We start from the raw sequence: 20,467 nt of genomic DNA on the forward strand, positions 1-20,467 counted from the left end.
GCCCGTGTTGTTATAAGGGAGTAATTACTCATTGCATCCACCCAAGCGCAGCCGTACGGCTACAAAGGAAAGCTATGCAGCTTTCTCAGAAACTTCGTAGTTAAAGAAAAATTCGTCCTGATCCGGGAATCGAACCCGGCACCACCGCCTTTCCGGAGCGGTCGCGTTGTTGCTCACAACTGAATTGCGGTCTCCCAGCACTCCCAGAAACGACGCTATGATTTCTGTCATTGCAACACTCAGTTTTCTTGTGGCTCTCTCGTGCTAATTTGGACCCCAGCTCGCCGCGTTGGCCTCTCGGAAAAACTTTTGCCCCATTATACAGGGCCCTACCGTATTTTACGACAAGTGACTCCAGTGACATACAAAGTTGCGCCCTTGCATCCCGCAACGCATACCTCTACACCACGCACCGAGACGGTCCATGTTGCACGCCTGAAGCCGTACTGCACGGACCCTGGTTTGGACGCTAGCACGCACCAGGACGGTGCTTTACAGCCGGCGGGGTAGTGTTACATGAGGCGGTGCATGCACTGATATGCGCATAAAGAAGGAACAAGAAGAATCTTGTGAGTTTTGGAGAAGACGACGTTCGAGCAGTGTCGGCTGCTGCCTGGTTGACGCTGCTGTGTTCCAGTGTGCTCTGTGCTGGGTCATGTTGGACTAATCTCTTGACATAACCTTGCCACCTATCAATATTATTAACTAAACAACGGTTTAGCTTTATATATACGGAGTGATATTACATTCCCAGGTCGGAAGCCTTCAAAAGTTCTTTTATAATTTTTTTTTTAAATCGGCATTGCAGTTAGAAATGTATTACAATCTCAACATGAATAATCCTATAAGGTAGTAAAACAGAGCAGCTTGTCCTCTTGCGCTGTCCCTATTAAAGTTAGGGCATGCAACCCGAGCTCCGTGGCAGAGTGTTGTCAGCTGAAATAGGAAAGCTAATTCCCACTTGAATTTATGCGAAGCTCTAGGGATTTTGAATAATTTTACAGATTTTTTTTTAATTTTCTCAAGTTAAAAACATCAAAACTGTTGAGGCAGTGGTTAAAATCTCATTTCATAGATAATTACATCAAAATAAATACAATTCTTGTAGTGAATATGCTGTCGTTCCCAAACTATAACATTCCGCATAGTTAGTTATGAAAATCTACCTCAGACCTTGGGAAGGATTCTGCTACATGGGACCGCGCTAGAGGACGAGCTAGTCCCATTTTACTCCCAGATAGGCTAATTCGTTTTAGAGTGTAGCGAGACACTAGCCCAGGACAGAATGATGACACAATATCAAACGCACACAAGCCCAAAAGAAAATGTTGAAATATCTGACACAAAAAATACGCATCTGAATCTTCCTATAACAGGCTGAAAAGCATTGGATGTTTCCCAAATGGCTTCTCTGCTCGTTATTTTGTCGCCACAGTTAACTTCCTCGCCAGTATCAAGCGTCTTTATTTACAAAACATAGAAGTTTTTTCAAAGTGCAATACGTGAAAGGCGATTGAGCGAGGTCTCAGATGCATAGGTTTTCGACTTCGTTTGGATAAAGATTTCCACTCCTGCTCACTACCCAGAGTGGATTCCGGACACAAGATTTTTTCCCTTCGTGAATAGATATATAGATGGATTTATTGAAAGGAAAAGGCAGAGAGGTTGGCCAGAATAATTCAAATCTGGCCTGCTACTCTGCACTGGGGAAGGGGAAGGAGAGAAGAAAGAAGGTCATGATGGGTGACGGTGTGGGAGAAGGCATATGAAATGCATATACAGACACAGTAGCTTATTTTACAAGCGCGAATCAAGTCCGCTGGCACACAAAAAACGGCAAAAAGCACGCACTGCCTGGACACCCTTCCCCTTGTCCTGACAAGCGCCCAGCAGCAGTTCCTCCGACAGAGGTCTCTTGTCTAAACGCTTCAAGGAAGCCGCTAGCACACTTCTTTCGCGCGCATACGCTGAGCACACTAATAATATATGGTCCAGTCTCTGGGATGCCACAAGTTGAAGTTGCTCGCCTGACAAAATTCAGATGAAACTGTACCTTCGATGTATTCTTAGAGCCTTCCGGAAGCCGAAGGTTCCTAAATACAGAAGGGGAGGTCTAATTGTGATGGTTGGTGCTTCCATACCCTTCAGCATTTATAGTATTTTTTGCAAGGGCTCCAAATTTGGATCTCACTTATTAAGTAAGCGAGTTGTTGAGGTGGAGCCATTGGTTCCACCTCAAGAACTCACTGACCTGATAAGTCAGAGGAGGATTAACGCGATTTCAGAAAATTCGGCATTGCGGGCGTTCGGGTCGCAGTAACGAGCGAGAACTCAATACATATGGTAGGTGGCAGTTCCCAGCTGGCATAGATGGGCATCAATTGGCTGGAGCACTGTATGACGTCAGAAGACCTCATGACATGGCGGTGTCGGAAAGAGCTGCCAAAGTTCGGCTTCTCCTTTGAGATGGGTGGGTGAGAGGGGAATCCAGCCGTCGGATACCTTTGGATCTCGAGGTGGACACGCTACACCCGAGACACGCATGCCCGTCCGCACGGTTTTGAAGAGCGGGGTTTTTATATATATGTATATATATATATATATATATATATATATATATATATATATATATATATATATATATATATATATATATATATATATATATATAAAAGTGAAAAATTGCTTCATACTGTTTCCAAGTTTATTTGTAGTCGAGGTTTCGGCAGGAGCCCTGCCTTTCTCAAGACTCTTGAGAAAGGCAGGGCTCCTGCCGAAACGTCGACTACAAATAAACTTGGAAACAGTATGAAGCAATTTTTCACTTTTATGTAACCTCTAGCAACCAAGTACGTATATATATATATATATATATGCCGCGTCGCCCCAGACGTAATGTGGTAGCTAATTACTCCTTTCAGCTGATATGCAACGTAGTAGAGACACAGCTCTAGTGCATATATAGATGTGTGGCAGAGAGCGTGTACGCGAGAGAAGGTCTAAAAGTGCAGCCGCTATTAGGAGCTAGCGCTGTGGCGTCCTAGCCCTAAGGGCATAATTTCTTAGCTGACTCTCATTTTTGTTGACTACGCCTCTTTCACCCCCACAAAGCGGATTAAAAAATTGAAAAAGGGTCTCCCTTTTAAATTGCATGACCCTCAATTAAGTATGGTATTATTGATACTTAAAAAACTAAATTAGTTGCGGAGTGTAAGTTTTAGCAACGAATCTACTAGTCTCAACTAAGGCTAATACTCTTACTGAGACTTAGGAAGACGTAATAAGTGCAATGGGTTTTCACACATTTTCAGTTTTTAGTTCCTAAGCTGCGCATCACATTAAGTTATTTATTGGTTATTAGGCCTAATTTGCCTCAGCCTCGTGCCAAGTTGTGGTCATAATCATTGCACTGTTGGCACTCATAGCCACTCATAGCTAGTAATATATTAAAAAGGCATGTTTACAAAGCTAGGCTTTTTTTTGCCATAGAAACACAGTTGGACGGAATCTATGCTGGATGAAATGCGTCTTAATAGCCTAGCATTGCATATTATCTTATTTCACTTGTCTTCTACTATGTGAGCTCCAAATTATATATACATAGTTCACTTTTCCATACAACACACCTTCACAAGCCATCCGAGCTACCATTCCCTATCGATTTGTAGACGCAAATTTGTAAAGCAGCAGAGAATCTAGTAGAAGAAGCAGAAGGACAAATATTTTTGCAGCACGTGGTACCCGAATAAAAAGCCTAAAACGTGAACCTGGCAGAATGTAAATCTATACCACTAAAAAATTGGAAGTAAGTTTTTCTGTTCACGTTTGAACTTACATCGCTTCTACATCACCGATATCAGTGACACATTCCCAAAGTGCGCTAACTTTGAGAGAGTGAGAATTAGTGCTAGCTGTCAAACGAAAAAAAAAAGTTTTATTTTGAAATGATGGTCGTGGCGGTGGACGTTTAGTGAGTAACACGAAAATTATGCAGTGTCTAAAAGTGGCAGTGACGAAGCTTTTATGCAGCCTGGAGTGTCCATTGGCGCAGTAACAACCAGCGAAAAAATCGTCTCTTTATGACAGCAGGCTTGCTTTTTAAGGTCTTAAACCAACATCGAAGAAGGTCCGGTACATTCCCCTTCATGAATGTAGGCCTAATGTACGCAGCTTTAGCAGCACTGGATGCCGCGAGCCTATCGCAATGGTGCCGTCCATGGGGCCTCACTGATTTGGGTGCCTCGATAGTATGCCCCGTCTCTGCTGCTACTGTGGTCTTCTGTCGCCGGTGGCCGAGGGCACATGGTAGATAGCGCTTGATTGTGAGCTACTACTCTGTGGTCGCAGCAAGGCCTATTTTCTTTCCCATCGAAGCCAGAGTGGACTGCGCTTTAGAATCGGCAGCACAATAGAACATGATCTACATATGGTACTTCCTTATAGTCCACCTTATTATCTAGCAACAAAAATGTATGACTTAGGGAGTGCTCTTTGCTTCGGAGCTACACACTGACCGCGTGAGCTGCGCTACTAAGGCGACCACTAATAATCAGTGGTGAATACAACCTTGCTTTTAGAGCAGCTGCTGCAATTGCTGGCGACTCGGTACGGTTGAGTCATTTCCAAGCAAGGTCCATTCCTGACCTTGCTTTATGTTGAATCTTTCGTATCTTCGCTGTTACCACGGCAGCGTGCGCGTCGCGTCGTCTTCGTCATCGATGATGCCGCATACTCTTCCGAAAATGCTGCTTCTTCGCTTGTGTACTCCTCAAATTCGTCATTGATCTTATTCAAATTATTATTATTTGCCTGCAAGCACTTCTACCAGCCAGTCAGCTGTTCAAGGTTTGTAGTGACAGAAGACAGAAAAGCAGTCGCCTCATTCATAAGCCGGGTGTCCTGCGCCCGTCTAGCCTTGCGCTTGTATTTCAGCCTAACCACTACAGGAAAGGCGCACTCGAAGACCTGACCATGTATAGTGAGGGAAAGAATTCCTGTTTTGCTTTTTTTTTGGCAGCAAAACGTTCAACTTAGGCCACGAGAAGGCGCTCAAAGACTAAGGTCTCGAACGGTGGGCAGAGAAGCACTCTTAATGCTTGCAAAAGCCCTAAGCCATGGTGGCGATCAAGTCTGACGGGCCTAAAGTTGCTGTTTGCAAACAACACTAGCGCATACCCACACAGGGGGATCGTTGTTGTTGCCCTTCTGCTTCGCCACTAGCGGTGCTCTTCTTTTTCGGTAACATCAAATGCGACAAATACTTAAGCCTTCATGCCAGAGCTGTATTATTTACAATAAAGACATGTTCTGGCGACTTTCTTGTGCAATTTTTAAAACCCAGCACCATTTAGGGAAAATTTTGTTGAAGCGGAAATGTGCATAAAATATTGCTTTGTGGCAAAACATTTGTCAGTTTTTATGGCGACCTGACAGGGAACAAGAAGCATTTGCAAAAACAGTGTTCACTGTAGCGGGGTTCGACTGTAGTAATATAAGCAGGCTACTCAATTACTCTCATCCATGCTTAATATATTTCTTTGCATGTATCGCAGAGTCGTATGCCGTGGTGGCCAACTCAATCGACTCGACTAAAGCACTTATCTCATGGCGTGCATCGGAACTAGTGGACGTATTCAGAGTAAGTCACACTGGAAGTGCACACTCTTTCTGTTTCGCTGCTGTAAGTTTGACGTTTTAAAGCTGCAGAGTGAAAGGTTCGGTTTTCCAGAAAACCTGATGTGACCGGTTAGGCCGAAAAATCACAGGCGACATATCTAGCAGTGACATGGAAGGTGATTGATTGGTCAGCCGCCAGTGCAGCTCCACGAGGCACCTGACTCGGCCAAATAAGCAGGAACTACTGACTCTGGTATTTCTATAAAATGGAAGGTTCAGATGGGAATCCAACCTTCAGGGATTCTCGGATCTTCATGCATATAGACACGCCAGCTAGAAGACACGCATTAAGTTTTTTAGGGTTTCATTAAATTGGGTTTGATATCTATTACTGCTGATATTGGTATAGTGATGACAGCCTATATTTTATATGCTAAAGTGTATTTCTACGATAGTAGAGAGACTTAGGCGACGATTGAATAAACGAGCAGCAGAGTGCAGGCACGCAAAGGAGAGCCCTCAAGCGATGCTGCATACGGGAGACATCAAAGCGGAATACCAGAGCTTAGGCGTCCATGTGTTCATTTTATTTTATTTTATTTATACTTTCTTCTATATTTATGGACAATGAATATTTCCTACGAAAGCAGCGGTAAAATCCACCAAAATGTTTTTGCCCGTTCATTCCGATGAAAAATGATTCGATCCTTAAATCCTATCTGCATTGTTCATAGACCCCGCACTGGTAATGCAGGGGTTAGGGTGCTCGACTGCTGTACCTGAGATCAGGAAAGAAGCTTTCTTTGATAACTCAAGAGGCAGTGCCCTACTTTTTGAAGCTAGATAAGGGTGCCGTAAACACGCAGCTACAAACATAAATTTAACCATTGAGATGACACATGTGGACAATCCAAAGAAATAATAACCATCATATACTTGAATGGGATGTTATCCATCCGGAAGTCGATGCAGGCAGGGGGTTTACAGATACCAGTGGTCGGGTGAATGAACCTGCGGTGGAAGCTAGCAAACAACGATTGGATAGATGGTGGCTTAAAAGCAAAAACTTAACATAATGTTAGTAATGTAGAAACCAAAGTTAAATAAATAGAATAATGCTATAGTTAATCGATGTAAATCAATAATTAAGATATAAAGAGAAAATGAGCATGATAGCCACCGATACCATCCCGTTGGAAAAGGGACGCTCTTAAATTTCATTCCATCCATTAAAGATCCCCGATCGAATCCCGGCTGCTTTTTGATGGAGGCGAAAATCTAGACACCCGTGCGCTGTGCTTCATCAGCGCACGTCAATAGCCCCTGGTGGTCGAAATTTCAAGAGCCCTCCACTACGATGTCTCTCATAGCCTGAGTCGCTTTGGCACGTTAAATGCCACAAAATAAATAGTTTCAAATTTATTTAAACTTAAGACGTTATTTGGAAATAGACTAATCAGTGCAAATGGGAACCCCAAGGGATGTATCGTACGGCCTGTGTTAGCAAGATCTGATTAACTAACTCGCACTTTGTCGCTCGCTTTTCTTACGAAGCGGTCTACTTCTGCACAGCGAATGAGCCATACTTCATTACATGTCTTGTGCCAAAAAGCGCTCGTTATCCCTTGCACACCTTTTAAGTTTTAACGATTGAAGGATTTGTGCTAGCTGCTAGAACCCTGAACGTAACAAAGCATGGCATTCTCGCGGCATTGCAGATGAAGCTATGTGATGTTAAGATAGTGAGAGACCGGAAAGCGTGCCGTGACATGGTCCATAGGGTCACGAAGAGTCGGACACGACTGAACGCCTGAACTGAACTGAACAAAGCATGTTAAAAGCCTTTAAATAGTTCCAAATTGAAGAGGCGTTTTTCGAATGGAACGAGCATGAATAGACAGGAAGATGAGCAAACTTGACGGGAAGGTACGTAACCTATTGCTTTTATGTTTCTGTTTTTCAGATTACAGTCTACATTGATCACGTGAGTACCTGCGAAATATTTGGCACAAATATATTTGCGCATTACAAAGGTTATAGTTGCAAAGTTCCTTTTACCCACAGCTGAAATACTAGCGTTTACCTACTATGTTCCAGTAACAAAAAGCCTTTTTAGGTGCTTTTAATCGCTTTGTAATTCCTGCAGTTATAGCCATCTCGTGAGACAAGCTTACAATATTTAAAAACATTTATTTAGTTTGGCAGCCGCAATCAGTGAGATGGACGCAGCCACTGCGCTCGTTCACAAAATGAGAATCATGCAATATTTACTGAGTATACTCTGCACAGGCACTCTTTGGATAAGAGAAGAGACAGTCTCTCAGCTACGCGTGTGTGTCAGGCTGCTCAGCACTCTCTTTTGACAACTGCAGTTAGGAATTAAGTGAGCCGATGTTTCCACCCAAGGCAGTGTTCGCTTTCCAGAACTAGCAAACATAGTTACACTCGGTCACATAAAAACCAGCCATGCGTATTCGCAGAAGTTGTACAATCATTTTTATATGTTATGAGCACAATTATGTAGCGCCTAATAAATATTCATCTATCTCACGCACCCACCGTTTTCTCAGCGCTTCTGCGCTTTGCAACCATGCAGACTTGCGACGAAGGTTTAAATCAAAAATAGGACCAGCAATCGCATGCTTTATCCTGGCCTTGCTGGAAGTCAATTGTCGCATAATCACACACTCCATTTAAAAAATTATATTAATTCTGTGAATGCGTAACGCTCTTTACGCCACATTGAAATCTGACAATTAGTGGGAAATGTTTTGTTTCTTGCCTATCGATCTCTTCATTTCTGAAGAAGGATGTGACATAAAACAAGTATTTAGCTAAGTAAGCTATGGTCACGCTTATGCCCATTGATATATTAACCGGACATACTTTATAAATGGAAAATTACAGTCAGCCACAGTCTACATGGTGTTCTACGTAAAAACATAAATTACAACACTGCGCTTTTTGCCCAACGCCCATCAGAGACTGATGTTCATAGCAGAGCTTCAGTTCAGAACAGCAGTTTTTAGACATTATGCTGATTAGAAGCATTTTGGGCACCAGGCAAAATTGGCATTTCTCACTCCTTGCCCCTTCAGCTGTCTGCATGATATAAGGTACCTGTTTTAGAAGACAAGCATAAGGAAATAAGCAGGTTGTTATCTTATACATGCGCCAACGGTCACCGAAACCAAGCGAAGCGTCATCATTCCCTCTCTCCCTTGCTTGGTTTCGGTGAGTATTGGCTTCCTTCATAAGACGTTCATATGAAATCTTCAAGCGTAAACAAGAATATATTATTTCACACTTTGATAACAAATTCAACAGTGTTAAAGTGTCCAAGTCAAATCAAATACACATTCGATAAGCGGCATAAAGATTTTGAAAACACCTGAAATACGATGTGAATTATGCAAAATTCACGCTGTAAAAAATTAGTGAGGGGTATGTGACGGCGCCGCAAACGATGCTAGTTCTCAGTGTTCACAATTGTGTCCTCTCTTCTACAAACGTCTGTTGGATTCAGATTCTTGAAGAAAATATTTACACATGTGTCTGGCAAAGAAAATACACAAATTGTGCTTACTTGCCAAGGAGTGAGCAATTGCAGTTGAGTGAAAAATATCGGCTGACAACCTAAATAACGACGCAACGCAGAAATATGTATTACGAAATCCCTCATCCCGTAAACGTAGCTCCAAGTCTCCACATAGCACCTGAAAGGAGTAACTTGTTTAAAATTTGATATATTGTAGGATAAAGAGCTTCTTGATAAGACAAATGCGTATTTTTCTTTTTTGTTTTGTTTTTGAGCCTCCCCGCCCAAAATCTAGAATATGCTATCGGGAAATATTGAAAGCCCGACAGAGAATAAAGTTGTTGTGTTGGAAAACAGATACGACTAAAGGGAAAGTAAGTTATTCCTGAAAAAAAAATATCTAAAAAGCCTTTTTCTGGAAGATATATTGGAAAGTCTAGAAAGCAAGTGAAAATCTCAGAATGGCCATTGCCAATTATTATGCGCGGATCTACGAAATTTCAACACACAGCATTATGAAAAGCGCACGGCAGGTAAGCTAGGCAGTTATGCGAAGGAACAATTAGGTGGAAAAGCAGAACAGTGCGGTAAATTACAAAAACAACCGACAACCATCACAAGAAGCGTGGAAGAGATGTAATATGTATAACATAGTCAAAGGATAGAAAACGCAAACTGGGAAAAAAACTTGTACGAAGTAGGCGCGAAAAGCCGCAGGGGAAGGAAGGAACTGTCAAAAGAACAAAAATAAAATGAATACAGCTAGGAAACTCTAAATAAAACAGACGTCTGGACGCTTGACAAATAAAATAGGTACAGAAAGGCGCGATGAGAGGAAAAACGAACGAGAAACAAGCACGAAGAGAGGTGAACTGAAAGAAACAATTAAGACATTAGCACTAAAATAATAAAAGCAAAAAGAGAAACGAAGAAAACATGAAACGGTAAATATTCTCCTCAGGAAGAATTCATTAAAATATAGGAACCAGAAATCGTAATGGCTGGTAGCTTTGCTTTTAAATCAGCCAGAAACAGAAACAAAAAATATATGAGACCTTGCACCTTTTATGCAAACCTAGGAGACTATTAAGAGTAAGTGCGATTGGAAAAAAAGCCCACCGTTTACACCATGGCTGCAGAGAAAGAACACTGCTCTTGAATAAACAAAGTTGGGATAAATGGATGAGGCAAGATGAGAAGAGCTACATTCGCTTATCAATACATACAAAATAGAAATAAATGAATGGGATAAATTAAGAGTACTGGAAGAGGCGGAAACTCAAATGGGATTTAAAAAAGAACGTGCTAACGTGGAATATTAGGGACATGACAGATCATTATTATTTACTAAGAAAGTCCCACGGAAGATAGGACGGGGGGGGGGGGGGGGGGGGTAGATAGGAGTGACAAATAAGTATGTAAATTAAGGGGGGCGCATGAAATGAGAAGAATCAAAACAAAGTTATAACCAACGGCGTATGTCAGAGGGGATATGCGCCTGTATCCATCGTAACATCATGAAAAACATCAAAGCGGAGTTCAAACAGGAAATAAGAAGGATAACAGAAAATGTACCATGTTAAATTGAAGTGCAGCGCATATTAGAATCATTCTAGGAAATATGTAAGGAACAGTGCAAGAAAAGTGTAAGCCGCAATTATATTGCCCGAGCTTTAAGCGGGAAGTGGAAAGTGTGATAATGATTAAGTAAACGGCATGCATTCGTTTCACATTCAGAACCTGCAATGTGATGCATGGTTCTGGCTGTAAGGAGCGCCTAGAGGTGCTGCAGGACTCTGCCGATGTGTAGGTCATTGTCGACCTACACTTCAGCCGCTCCTGATATTTGTCCCAGCAGCAGAAACCGGTGTTCACATAAAACGTTTAGAGAGGAACTTTACCGATAACAGCGTTTCAATAGCTATAGCGCGTGTAGTTAATCGGACTCGATATTTCTCTACGCCCCTATATTGCGAGGTAGATATGACGCTTATGGAAGTTCGATAGGCGACTCTGGACTTTGAGACAGAGTGTGAAGAGAATGGCGGTCTGTGTTAGCTAACTAAACAGTCGTGTTGCTTATGCCTTCACAGAACGGTTTTAAGCAGCCTTGTGTTCGTAGGGGTTTCAGCTCTTAGCCATCGCTTCTTTTGTTGCTTTCTAGGGCAATGCACGACTGCAAGGTCACACCACCATAACTTTCGATGGAAAGAAAAGGGTGACTTCAAAAAACAACGTAATTGTCACTGGGCTGATTCCTTGGAGATTCTACATTGTCAGTCTCGAAGGCTGCACCGCAGGGAAGTGCAACGACGCAGTGAACACAAGCTTCAGCACGCCACCTCAGAGTGAGAACCTCGGCTTCAATATACTATTCGCCTTCGGGAATGTATGATACGCTCCACTCTACAGCATAAGCATTGGGAGGTGCTCTGGCCTTTATGACGTGGAATCTATCAACAGCCACAAAAGCCTTTATCGGGTCCGTCATGCCGGTCCACTCTATGATACTTCCCCTTATTGGCACAAGCACTGAATGGAGGAAATATACATAAGTAGCAAAAAAATTCATGTACAAACAAAATTGGTGGGGCCAAAGGGAAGTGTCACATGTTTATCGGGCTCCTCATGTGCGACCAGCGGCGATGAAAGAGACACCGGACAGAGATAATTGCGAGATGAAAAACAATTACATCGGACATGTGCAATGGCAAAAGAAATAGCGTAATACTAATTAAAAGGAGTGGGCGCTTTAAGCGTGCCAATACAAATGGGTCCTAAGTATGAGGAGGGCTAGTGGACATCCACAAATTGCGCAAGAAGCAGTGAAAAAGATTGTCAACTTAGAAACAAGCTTTTTATGACGCAATCTTTATGAGCAAATAAAAGTCTGCAGCATACGGTCATTCAATGTAAATGAATGGTTATTCCTGAATACTTCTAAAATGAAAACACTGTAAAGTATGAATTAATTTTACCAAAAGAACGAACCGACTTGCCCGAAATGATCATAAAGAGCACATGAGGTGTCCAAAGTAAGCAAGCACAGCTGCTTTCAAAGCGAACTGCAAAGTTTTATTTGTCATTGTTTTTATGAAGGGCCCAGAAACATTTCAAAAGCGTAGTAGGAGCCCCGCCAGGGTGGCGCAGTGGTTACGGCGATCGATACTTTTCCCATTAATGCGGGATCGAATCTCAGCTTCGGCGGCCGCTTTGCGGTGGAGACAAAAAGCAAGGCGCCCGTGTGCTGTACGATGTCAGTGCACGTTAAAGAAGCCCAGAGAGTCGAAATTTCTGGACCCTTCCACTACAGCGTCTCTCATAGCCTGAGTCGCTTTGGGACGTCAAACCCCACAAACCAAACCAATGCGTAATAGGCGACAATAAACATTTCAGGCCTATAGCCTACTCCTACACGGAGGACGCGGAGGAGAGGACCAGCATAAGTGCTTTATACATTGTAAGGACATGGGCATCGCAGATTTATACCACATTACTTCTCGCATGTCGGACTCCATCCAATTATAGTGCGTCTAGGGAGTTCTATAAGCACTGAAATGACTGTATCCCGAGGTGTGCATCAGAGAAGTGTTTTTTCCCCTCGCTAACTGATATCGTAATTATTGGCCTTCACGTTTCTCTGCAGAACGATTGCAAGCATGTACGCATATCGATAAATGCAGACGACACTAATTTTTTTTTTTTTTTTTTTTTTTTTACCGGTGACATACACAATAAATTTTGCGTTGATAGCTCGACAGTCCCTACCTTCCGTACCACATTACCATCAAAGTGCAGCGGTGTCTCTCTATACGAAAACATCCGACTTAGTCCTCTTTCCTTATATAGGAAGCTGTTCTGCGCCTTTGAAGATGGCCTTTGGCATCTGTTGCATTCGCCAGTTGAGTCACATGCCCTTTTAACGCTATGATCAGCTCATGTCTACAGTGACAACAAGCAGTAGATTCTAGAGTCTCATCACTATCTTCGCATCGCAGTATAATCATTCGAATCGCAAATGAACAATGGAGAAGCCGCCCTTCCTTAATGGTCGTAATATGAAACCTATCATGTTTAATTTTCGCCTAGGTATCCCAGTTTAAACACCGGGATGGTTTGTACGAAATGAGCCTAGGAAGAGCCTTTGAAGTTTCTCAGGCATGAGACCCCAGGGAAACCTATTAGTCTTGTCGATTCACATAGGTTACCAATACAATTTGGCTGCCTTGGACAGACGGCAGCTGGGCAAGCCCTTCTCATCGGCTCACGGATCCGAGTCTCCAGACAGCTTGACATTTTACACTGCTATTTCCATAGGCCTTAATGTTTGAAGCCAAAGCAAGTGATTGAGACCACTCTGGTCATTTCTGAGCATCCCTATCCCTCACGTGCGCGCTACGTACTGATCTCCTTTTCCAACAACGCGTTCGCCTATACTGAAACAATTTTAAACGAGTATGTCCACCATCTTCAGCTTTTCATTTCTAGTTCTGTGGACGAGTACAGAAGAGCTATCACAACATTCCACATTTTTTCTATGAATCCTACTTGGCCTGTACGCTTTGCTGCAGGCCAAAGTATGAAGTATGAATATATGAATTATGTATGGGTCTTCATTCTAAGGAAGAACTGGAAATGGGCATGTAGAGCGCAAATAGGAATGATAAATAATATAATTATTAAGAGCACTTTGGACCACTGTTGTTGTGGCTGTAGGTAGAAGGAAAAGAAAATGCACGGGCTAGCTACTGGCTCTGTAGCTGAGTCAGCTTCGCTGCCTCGTGCACACAGAAGTGAAAATAGAGAAGAAAGGAAAAAGAAGAGGAAGGAAGCGACGCGCGCCGAAACAACAGCTGTCGTCCGCCACCAAAGCAGTGGTGGGTGCAATGACGGTCTATAACAAATAAAATTCGGTGGATGGCTAGCCCCCGCCAAAAGCGGCGTTGACCTACACTCGCGTGTCCATCATTACGGCAGGAAGCGTTTCCATTTAGGTGGCTATAAGGATACTAGGGTCTTTTATGGCTCAACCGCCTGTGAACGGGTTCAAAACCTACCTTTTTAAGGTTTGAATGCAGGATCGCTACTAATGCAGTGCCTATTACTTCTGTGCTCTTGGTGCACAATCTGCACTGCACAGACGTCTTCATACATTTCCAATTCAATGACTGCCGTCACACATGAGTATTATAGCTACAGACGTGGTGGACTGTCGCTCATAAAGCGCTATCGCTAACCCAACAAGGACATTCTCACAAGATGCTTGAATGTTCTTCATTTAGTGAAACGGTGCTCAGTCATATCAGTCCCTGTCCAATTCAGCCCGTAGGCCACATCTGACCAAAGGAATAAATAGACCGCAATGTACGTTACTGCATTACATTCGCGTGGAGCCATACTGGCACTCCTGCATGGATGAATAAGACGAGCCTTGCATTGTATCCGCTATCTTCCACATGCCGTCTGTGCTAGGATATAGAACATTAGGTTACGACCTGTCAATTGTACACTTGGGAAAAGCTTGTTTCTTTTTCCCTCGAGAAGGCAGTACCCCTCACAGTTTACTTCAGGAAATTTGCCCTTGCGGGAAGCGGAGTTGTAGAAAGAAGGTTTTGAGCTTTCCTTTAATGTTCTGAGGGCTCCTCCCGGTTACAGTAAAAGTGGCTATTAACTATTATGCGAGATGGTGTGTACGAGCCTAACCTGCAGAACATATATAAAATTTAATTGTCGCTAGTTTGGCACAATTGCAAGCAGAATTCGCAAGGCTGACACCAACGGCCGTAGCTACCAACAACCGCAACGTCAACTTCTCAGCCTCAGTGACGCGCAATCGCCCTAAAACGTTGTTGTGAACATTGCGGTGAATGTTTAGAAATTGAGCCTTTATCCGTACCACTTGCCTTTAAACGTCGCTCAAAAGCAAATTTTGGTCACGGTGTTTTAGACGTTACGCAGGAGCCACCTCTGCGGCCAGCCAGACACATCGCGCCTGTATGTCAGCCAGCGTCGTCGTCCACGGAACTATCCCGCACGCCTGCTACACGATGTTGGGGCTAAGTGCTAGAGAATAAGCGCTGAATTTTGAAGGTTATAACAGCAACAAGATGAGCGAGAACGGTGCGAAGACGCTCAAATTCAAATTGATTAGGTAATTGATCTTCACAGAATGTGTTTAAAGTACCTTCCTGTAGGAGTTTCGTCAGAACGGATGCATGTGCCAATGGAATGTGATTGGCCATGTTACTCTCCTGGGTACACCTCATAAAACGAACTGTGGGCATGTCCGGTGCAGTAGGAAAAATTATTGTTGTTAAATGGTTTCGAGGGGATATATAGCAGAATATACGTGCACCTCGCGGCTTATCGAGCTGATGGGAAGCTTAATAGATGTGATGTAAGTGAAGGTAAGCGAATACCGGTTTGAGGCGGATATGTTATATTCTGATTAAAAGCGTATTAAAAGGTTTACCGATGCTATGCACGCTACCTAGAACGGCGGGTTTGCTATGACGACCCGCTTGCAGCTTCATGATGGATTACACTACCGAATCCGTGGATAGAAACCCAAATGAGCAACGTGAACGTCGCATTGTTTTAGGAGTGCGGGGAGCCAAACTTGTTCTGCGAGCCTAGGGTGAATTCTCTTTCGCCAGATGGTGTTCTTGCGAGGTCATTGCACGGATTTTTAAACGTTCCATGGCCCACAATCCCTTACAACCGCCCAGGATATGAGAACGCAAATTTTAGGATGCATGATGGTGCCCGTAAGCTTCGCGTTAGTAAACAAACTAAGGAGCCAGTTAGGATGTTTGTACATCCTTATTTTCTTCCTAACCACTTCCGTTGCAGGAATTTGGAAGTTCGTAGTTTTAATAAACGGATTCACTTCTAACGGACTGATCCAGTGAAAGATCCGGGTTCATAAGAGAAAGACGTACAGGGGAAAATGCTGTCCCATGCGCTTCTTCTTGTGTTCCCTTATCTTTGCTGTTCCAATTTGTTAGATTCGCATCAACTGTCCTAAACGGTCACAATTGGTAATGATTAACTCACGTTTCCAATTAAATATCTTCTTGTTATTCCCTACTGGTATAATATTCGAAAAGATTGCTTTATGGAGCTAAATATTTATCGACGTTGTCTTCTACATCAATGTTACAAGCCTGTGCATGTAGTGTCTGTGAACATGACGCTTTCGTAGAAGCCTAAATCTTTCTTCATGGAAAATCAAAAGAAATACCTAGTGTTTCAGCGAACATTTCCAAACATTCCTAAAAATGAATTGTTTTATTAGAAAAGGTCTTGGCAGGAGTAAAGTCGCAGGCGCTGGTGCATATTCCGCTGAAAGCCTTTTCTAATCTTAAAGGTAATAATCACAAAGTTAAAATTAAAATTTTAATAATAAAAATTACGCCATATCCGCTTTTTAATTGAAGAAAAAGTGCCTGTCTAAAGACCTGCAGGGTGAGGAAATTCTACTTATTTAGTTGCGAAAAAGAAGCTCGGCACAGAAGAGACGTCCGTTGATAACGTGCCAAAACCTATGGCGCCAGATTCGAACTGTCAGCTCTACAATGACGTGTCATGCACTCTATTTCGCTCCGTCTATGTGAAACAAACTTAATACGCAGTACACAATTACTGGCCTTTCACTTTGACAAAGCTGTAAGACAAAGGAACGTAATTTCGGTTTTACAGCTAAGAGCCATTTCTATGCGGCCTGCATGAACGGAGAGACAAAAGAGGGTTGAGATTAACGGCATTAAACGGACATGGGCTCCGTGGCAGCCTTATCACGTTCTTGAGCGGTCACATAATCACACCGTTGAAGGCAGGGGCGAGCAGATCTGTGCGTAGATGAGATTACGCAGATCAATCGCTTTCCGCAAGTCCGACCTGTCCTCTTCATCACGCACCATTGCTCTTACGCGCGGACAATAAGTATTCCAAATTTTTAGAGTGGTTACTCTAAAATTTGAAGCCATATCTGAGGTGTTGTTGAAATTGCTTGCGCACAAATGTTGGTCAAACTCGAAAGAAACCAAATTTGGGAGCTTCAGATGGCCAAATGCTTAAGGTGGTCCACCCAAATTAGAAAGTTATCATTTAATTGCTCATAATAAAATTAGGCTGGTCATCATTTGATCAAATGCAAAAGTTCGACTTCGGGGCTCTGATGGCCAAATATTGCGGATGGCGAGACTAAATTCGCAAGTGAGTGCTGAGGTAGTAATAATTCGGTTAGCTAGAATAAACTTTTGTCGAATTCCGACCAGATGAAGTTTCTGGGGTCCGTATGTATAAATGTTTGGAGTGGCTCACCTAGACTCGGAGGCCATGAATGAATTTATCATACTGAAATTAGGGTTTACTGCAGTTTCATCAATTCTAAGGGGGCAGAATTTGGCAACTCCAAACATTTCTACCAATAATTGAGAATGGTCGTCATATATTAGCAGCTCACACTCATCAACGGCTCCAGTTAGAATACGGTTGCTCATGAAGGTTGGCCTGCGGTGTAACCGCTAATGGGATTTTGAGAAGTGGACAATGGACTACCAGTACACCGCCAACTTCTGTGACTACCTTAGTGAAACTGAACTTCACTCCGTTTAACTTTTTATGTCCTGCATTCCAACCCCGCTTTCTCAACTTATGCCTTACGGCAAACTTCTCAAATAAAAAAAAAGTTTTGGGGTCAATAGGAAAAAATTACGGTGGTACGGACAGGCACTTTGGACACATGCCGGTCCTAGACAATTACTTAGAGTGGAGAACTCGTCTCGTTAAATCTCATTCGGTGCCCGGATGTTCTGGTTTTGGTGCCCAGAGGACAGAGAATCGGAAACCGGATGACGACAAATTGGTGCTCAGATATTGGCTCCCGGTTTTGACTCAAGGTCGCCTGAAGATTTGTGAAAATCGGTGATAAATCCTTTCATGCTACGTTAGTATAAATTTCACTGAAAGTCCAGGTGCCCGTTATGACCAAGATACCAAAAATAAAACCTGTTCTTTGTGAATCTTGTCTGCGTATAATCTGATAGGGCTCAAATTATGATACTATGGTAAGGAAATTCGTGACTAACATGGGCTGCGCTATGGAAGTATTTTGTTGTGCTATGAAAATCAATGTTTCTAGCCTCTCTTGTAAGAAGCTTCGGCGTATGCAAATATAGTCGAAGGCGTTCTCTTCATTAAATCGCATTGGAGCGATGCGCTTCCCAGAATGCTTCCACACGTAAGCGAGACCTTTGAGTGCGAGGAAATATGACTTTCCAAACCACTCAACGTGTTTTATCTTTCGCAGCATAGTTTAATCAGCACCCATCTCGCAATCCATATTTGAAGCATTTCACGTGTTTCTTGTGATATACAGAGCAACGAACAAATTTAAACACAGTTTGCAAGCAGCAACTTTGAGAACTGGCATTTATTACCAGATTTTCCTTCTTGTGTAGTGGTCACATGCATGCAATAGTTTGACCATGCCAGCTTGCAATACTGTGAAATTATTGCGGGCAAAAAAACAAACTCAAATTTACATTCAATGTACAGAGCTCGACAATCATTTGACGTTTTAGCCTAAGCTACTCATGACCTCTAGCAAATCAGTGCTCATAAAATGTGCCCGTCGTCTAGGAATCACTCGTAAAGCTCTCGGCGAAAGGCATTTTATTTTAACTCAAGTACAAACAATCGAAACTCGTGTATAACTAGCGAAGCTCCTGTTTGCAAGTGTACGCTTGGTTAATTCAAAGTAGAAGCCTATATACCTGATAAAAATAAAACTCGTGGTCAGATTGCTTCGAATTTTATAGGCGAAATTAGGCATGAACAGAATAAAGATAAAATAGCAGCCAAGGAGAAAGCTTCTAGCGGAACGCGTATAAAGACCAGCATGTAATGTGCTTAGATATTTTGCGGAACCTTGTAGCAGATACCCTTGATGTTAACGAGCAACAAATAGTCACTGGGCATGTTTAACACTCGAAGAAAAACACGCTAGTGTGGCGGAACGACCTCGCTTAGTAGAACTGCCTCCAAGATGGTGGTTAGTTCGAAACCCACCGCCGGACACCCACCGGTAAAAATGGGTACAAGCGTCCCCCGGCCTGGCGCTCGGCTTTTCCAGGGGTGTGCGTTTGGGAGAAGCTCCGTAAACCCCGCTGCGCGCCCCTCCTCCACAGTGGGCCCAAACCCAGTTTCGAACCTCGCAGCCTGCAAAGGTGGTTCTGTTTGTCTTTCAAAGGTACTCCCTTTGACCCTCACCTGAAGTGCTCCCCTAGAGCCTCAGCTGCAGCAGTCCTAAAAAAGCGTCGTCGGCTGCAAGAGTGTTAAACCACCAAGACCTCAGTCTGGCGTAATCGTGGCGTGTAGCTTACGAAGCCGTTGAAGACGCCCCATTTAACAATCTATTGAGTTTTATGCATGCGATCTAATCTGTTAGATGCCTGTTTAGGTGCCTTTTTATCCACAATACTTATTTGTTTACCCTGCTACTAACGCTTTGAACCATTCTGCTTTTTTTAAGGCATTCCGTCTCCCACACTGGCTAGAATCGAAGCCACGGGAACAGACTCACTGGAACTAGCCTGGTTGTTTCCGCAAAGTGACCGACGTGTCTACGATGGGTTCCTTGTGCGTTATTGCCCTGCCAACCTGAATCCTTGCTTATTGACTCACACCAAAGAAAATAACGTCACTTTACAAGGATTTGAACCTAGCACACTTATCAGCGTTGAGATACGAGCACAGATACAAGCCACAGACGGAAGACCATTGCTTGGACCACCAGAAAGCGCCAGTGTTACCACGTGGTCAAATGGTGAGTACAATATGTCCACTCTTCACAGTGCCCAGACATGAGATAACAAGCCCGGCTTATTTATACCGAACGCAGAGGGAATCCGAAAATTTATACACTGAAAATATTTTTCTTGTGCGTTATCTCAATTGTATCATTAGGGCGAGATAACTCGATGAGGGTAACTGCGCAGCGTCTGGTATAGTCCAGGTACGTAACGCAATAACGAGAGACTACGTAATTTTGTTCGGGTACTGTGCATTGTTGGACTGAATGAAGAGAAAATGAAGTAACCAAGTGGTTGTATTGGAGAATATACATTTCATTTCTATGCCTTTCACCAACCAACTGGGATTATCGTACAAAACCCTCTCATCGCCCGGGATACTGGATTTTGGCTATTTTTCTTTCATGAAACATTGCATGACGAGCACCTTTTAAATGCCGCACTAAGTGTCACAAGTCTCTCTGGTTAGACTGTGCTTGGGAAGGTGAGAGAGTGA

At 43.1% G+C, this 20,467-nt stretch overlaps 1 protein-coding gene across 1 annotated transcript in view; it reads left to right on the forward strand.

The window, feature by feature from the left end:
• LOC146186686 (neural cell adhesion molecule L1-like) overlaps positions 1–20,467 on the forward strand; it is a 97,420-nt gene that overhangs the window by 19,238 nt on the left and 57,715 nt on the right. Inside the window, exons 5-8 of the mRNA XM_084608083.1 lie at positions 5,553–5,638; positions 7,580–7,663; positions 11,319–11,502; positions 19,692–19,985. Of these exons, the coding sequence (XP_084464209.1) occupies positions 5,553–5,638; positions 7,580–7,663; positions 11,319–11,502; positions 19,692–19,985 (648 nt within the window). The remainder of the gene's footprint in view (positions 1–5,552; positions 5,639–7,579; positions 7,664–11,318; positions 11,503–19,691; positions 19,986–20,467) is intronic.

This window comes from Amblyomma maculatum, chromosome 6 (genome assembly GCF_055883805.1).
Source record: "Amblyomma maculatum isolate TAMU_Amacu chromosome 6, ASM5588380v1, whole genome shotgun sequence".
Classification (NCBI taxonomy): domain Eukaryota; kingdom Metazoa; phylum Arthropoda; class Arachnida; order Ixodida; family Ixodidae; genus Amblyomma; species Amblyomma maculatum.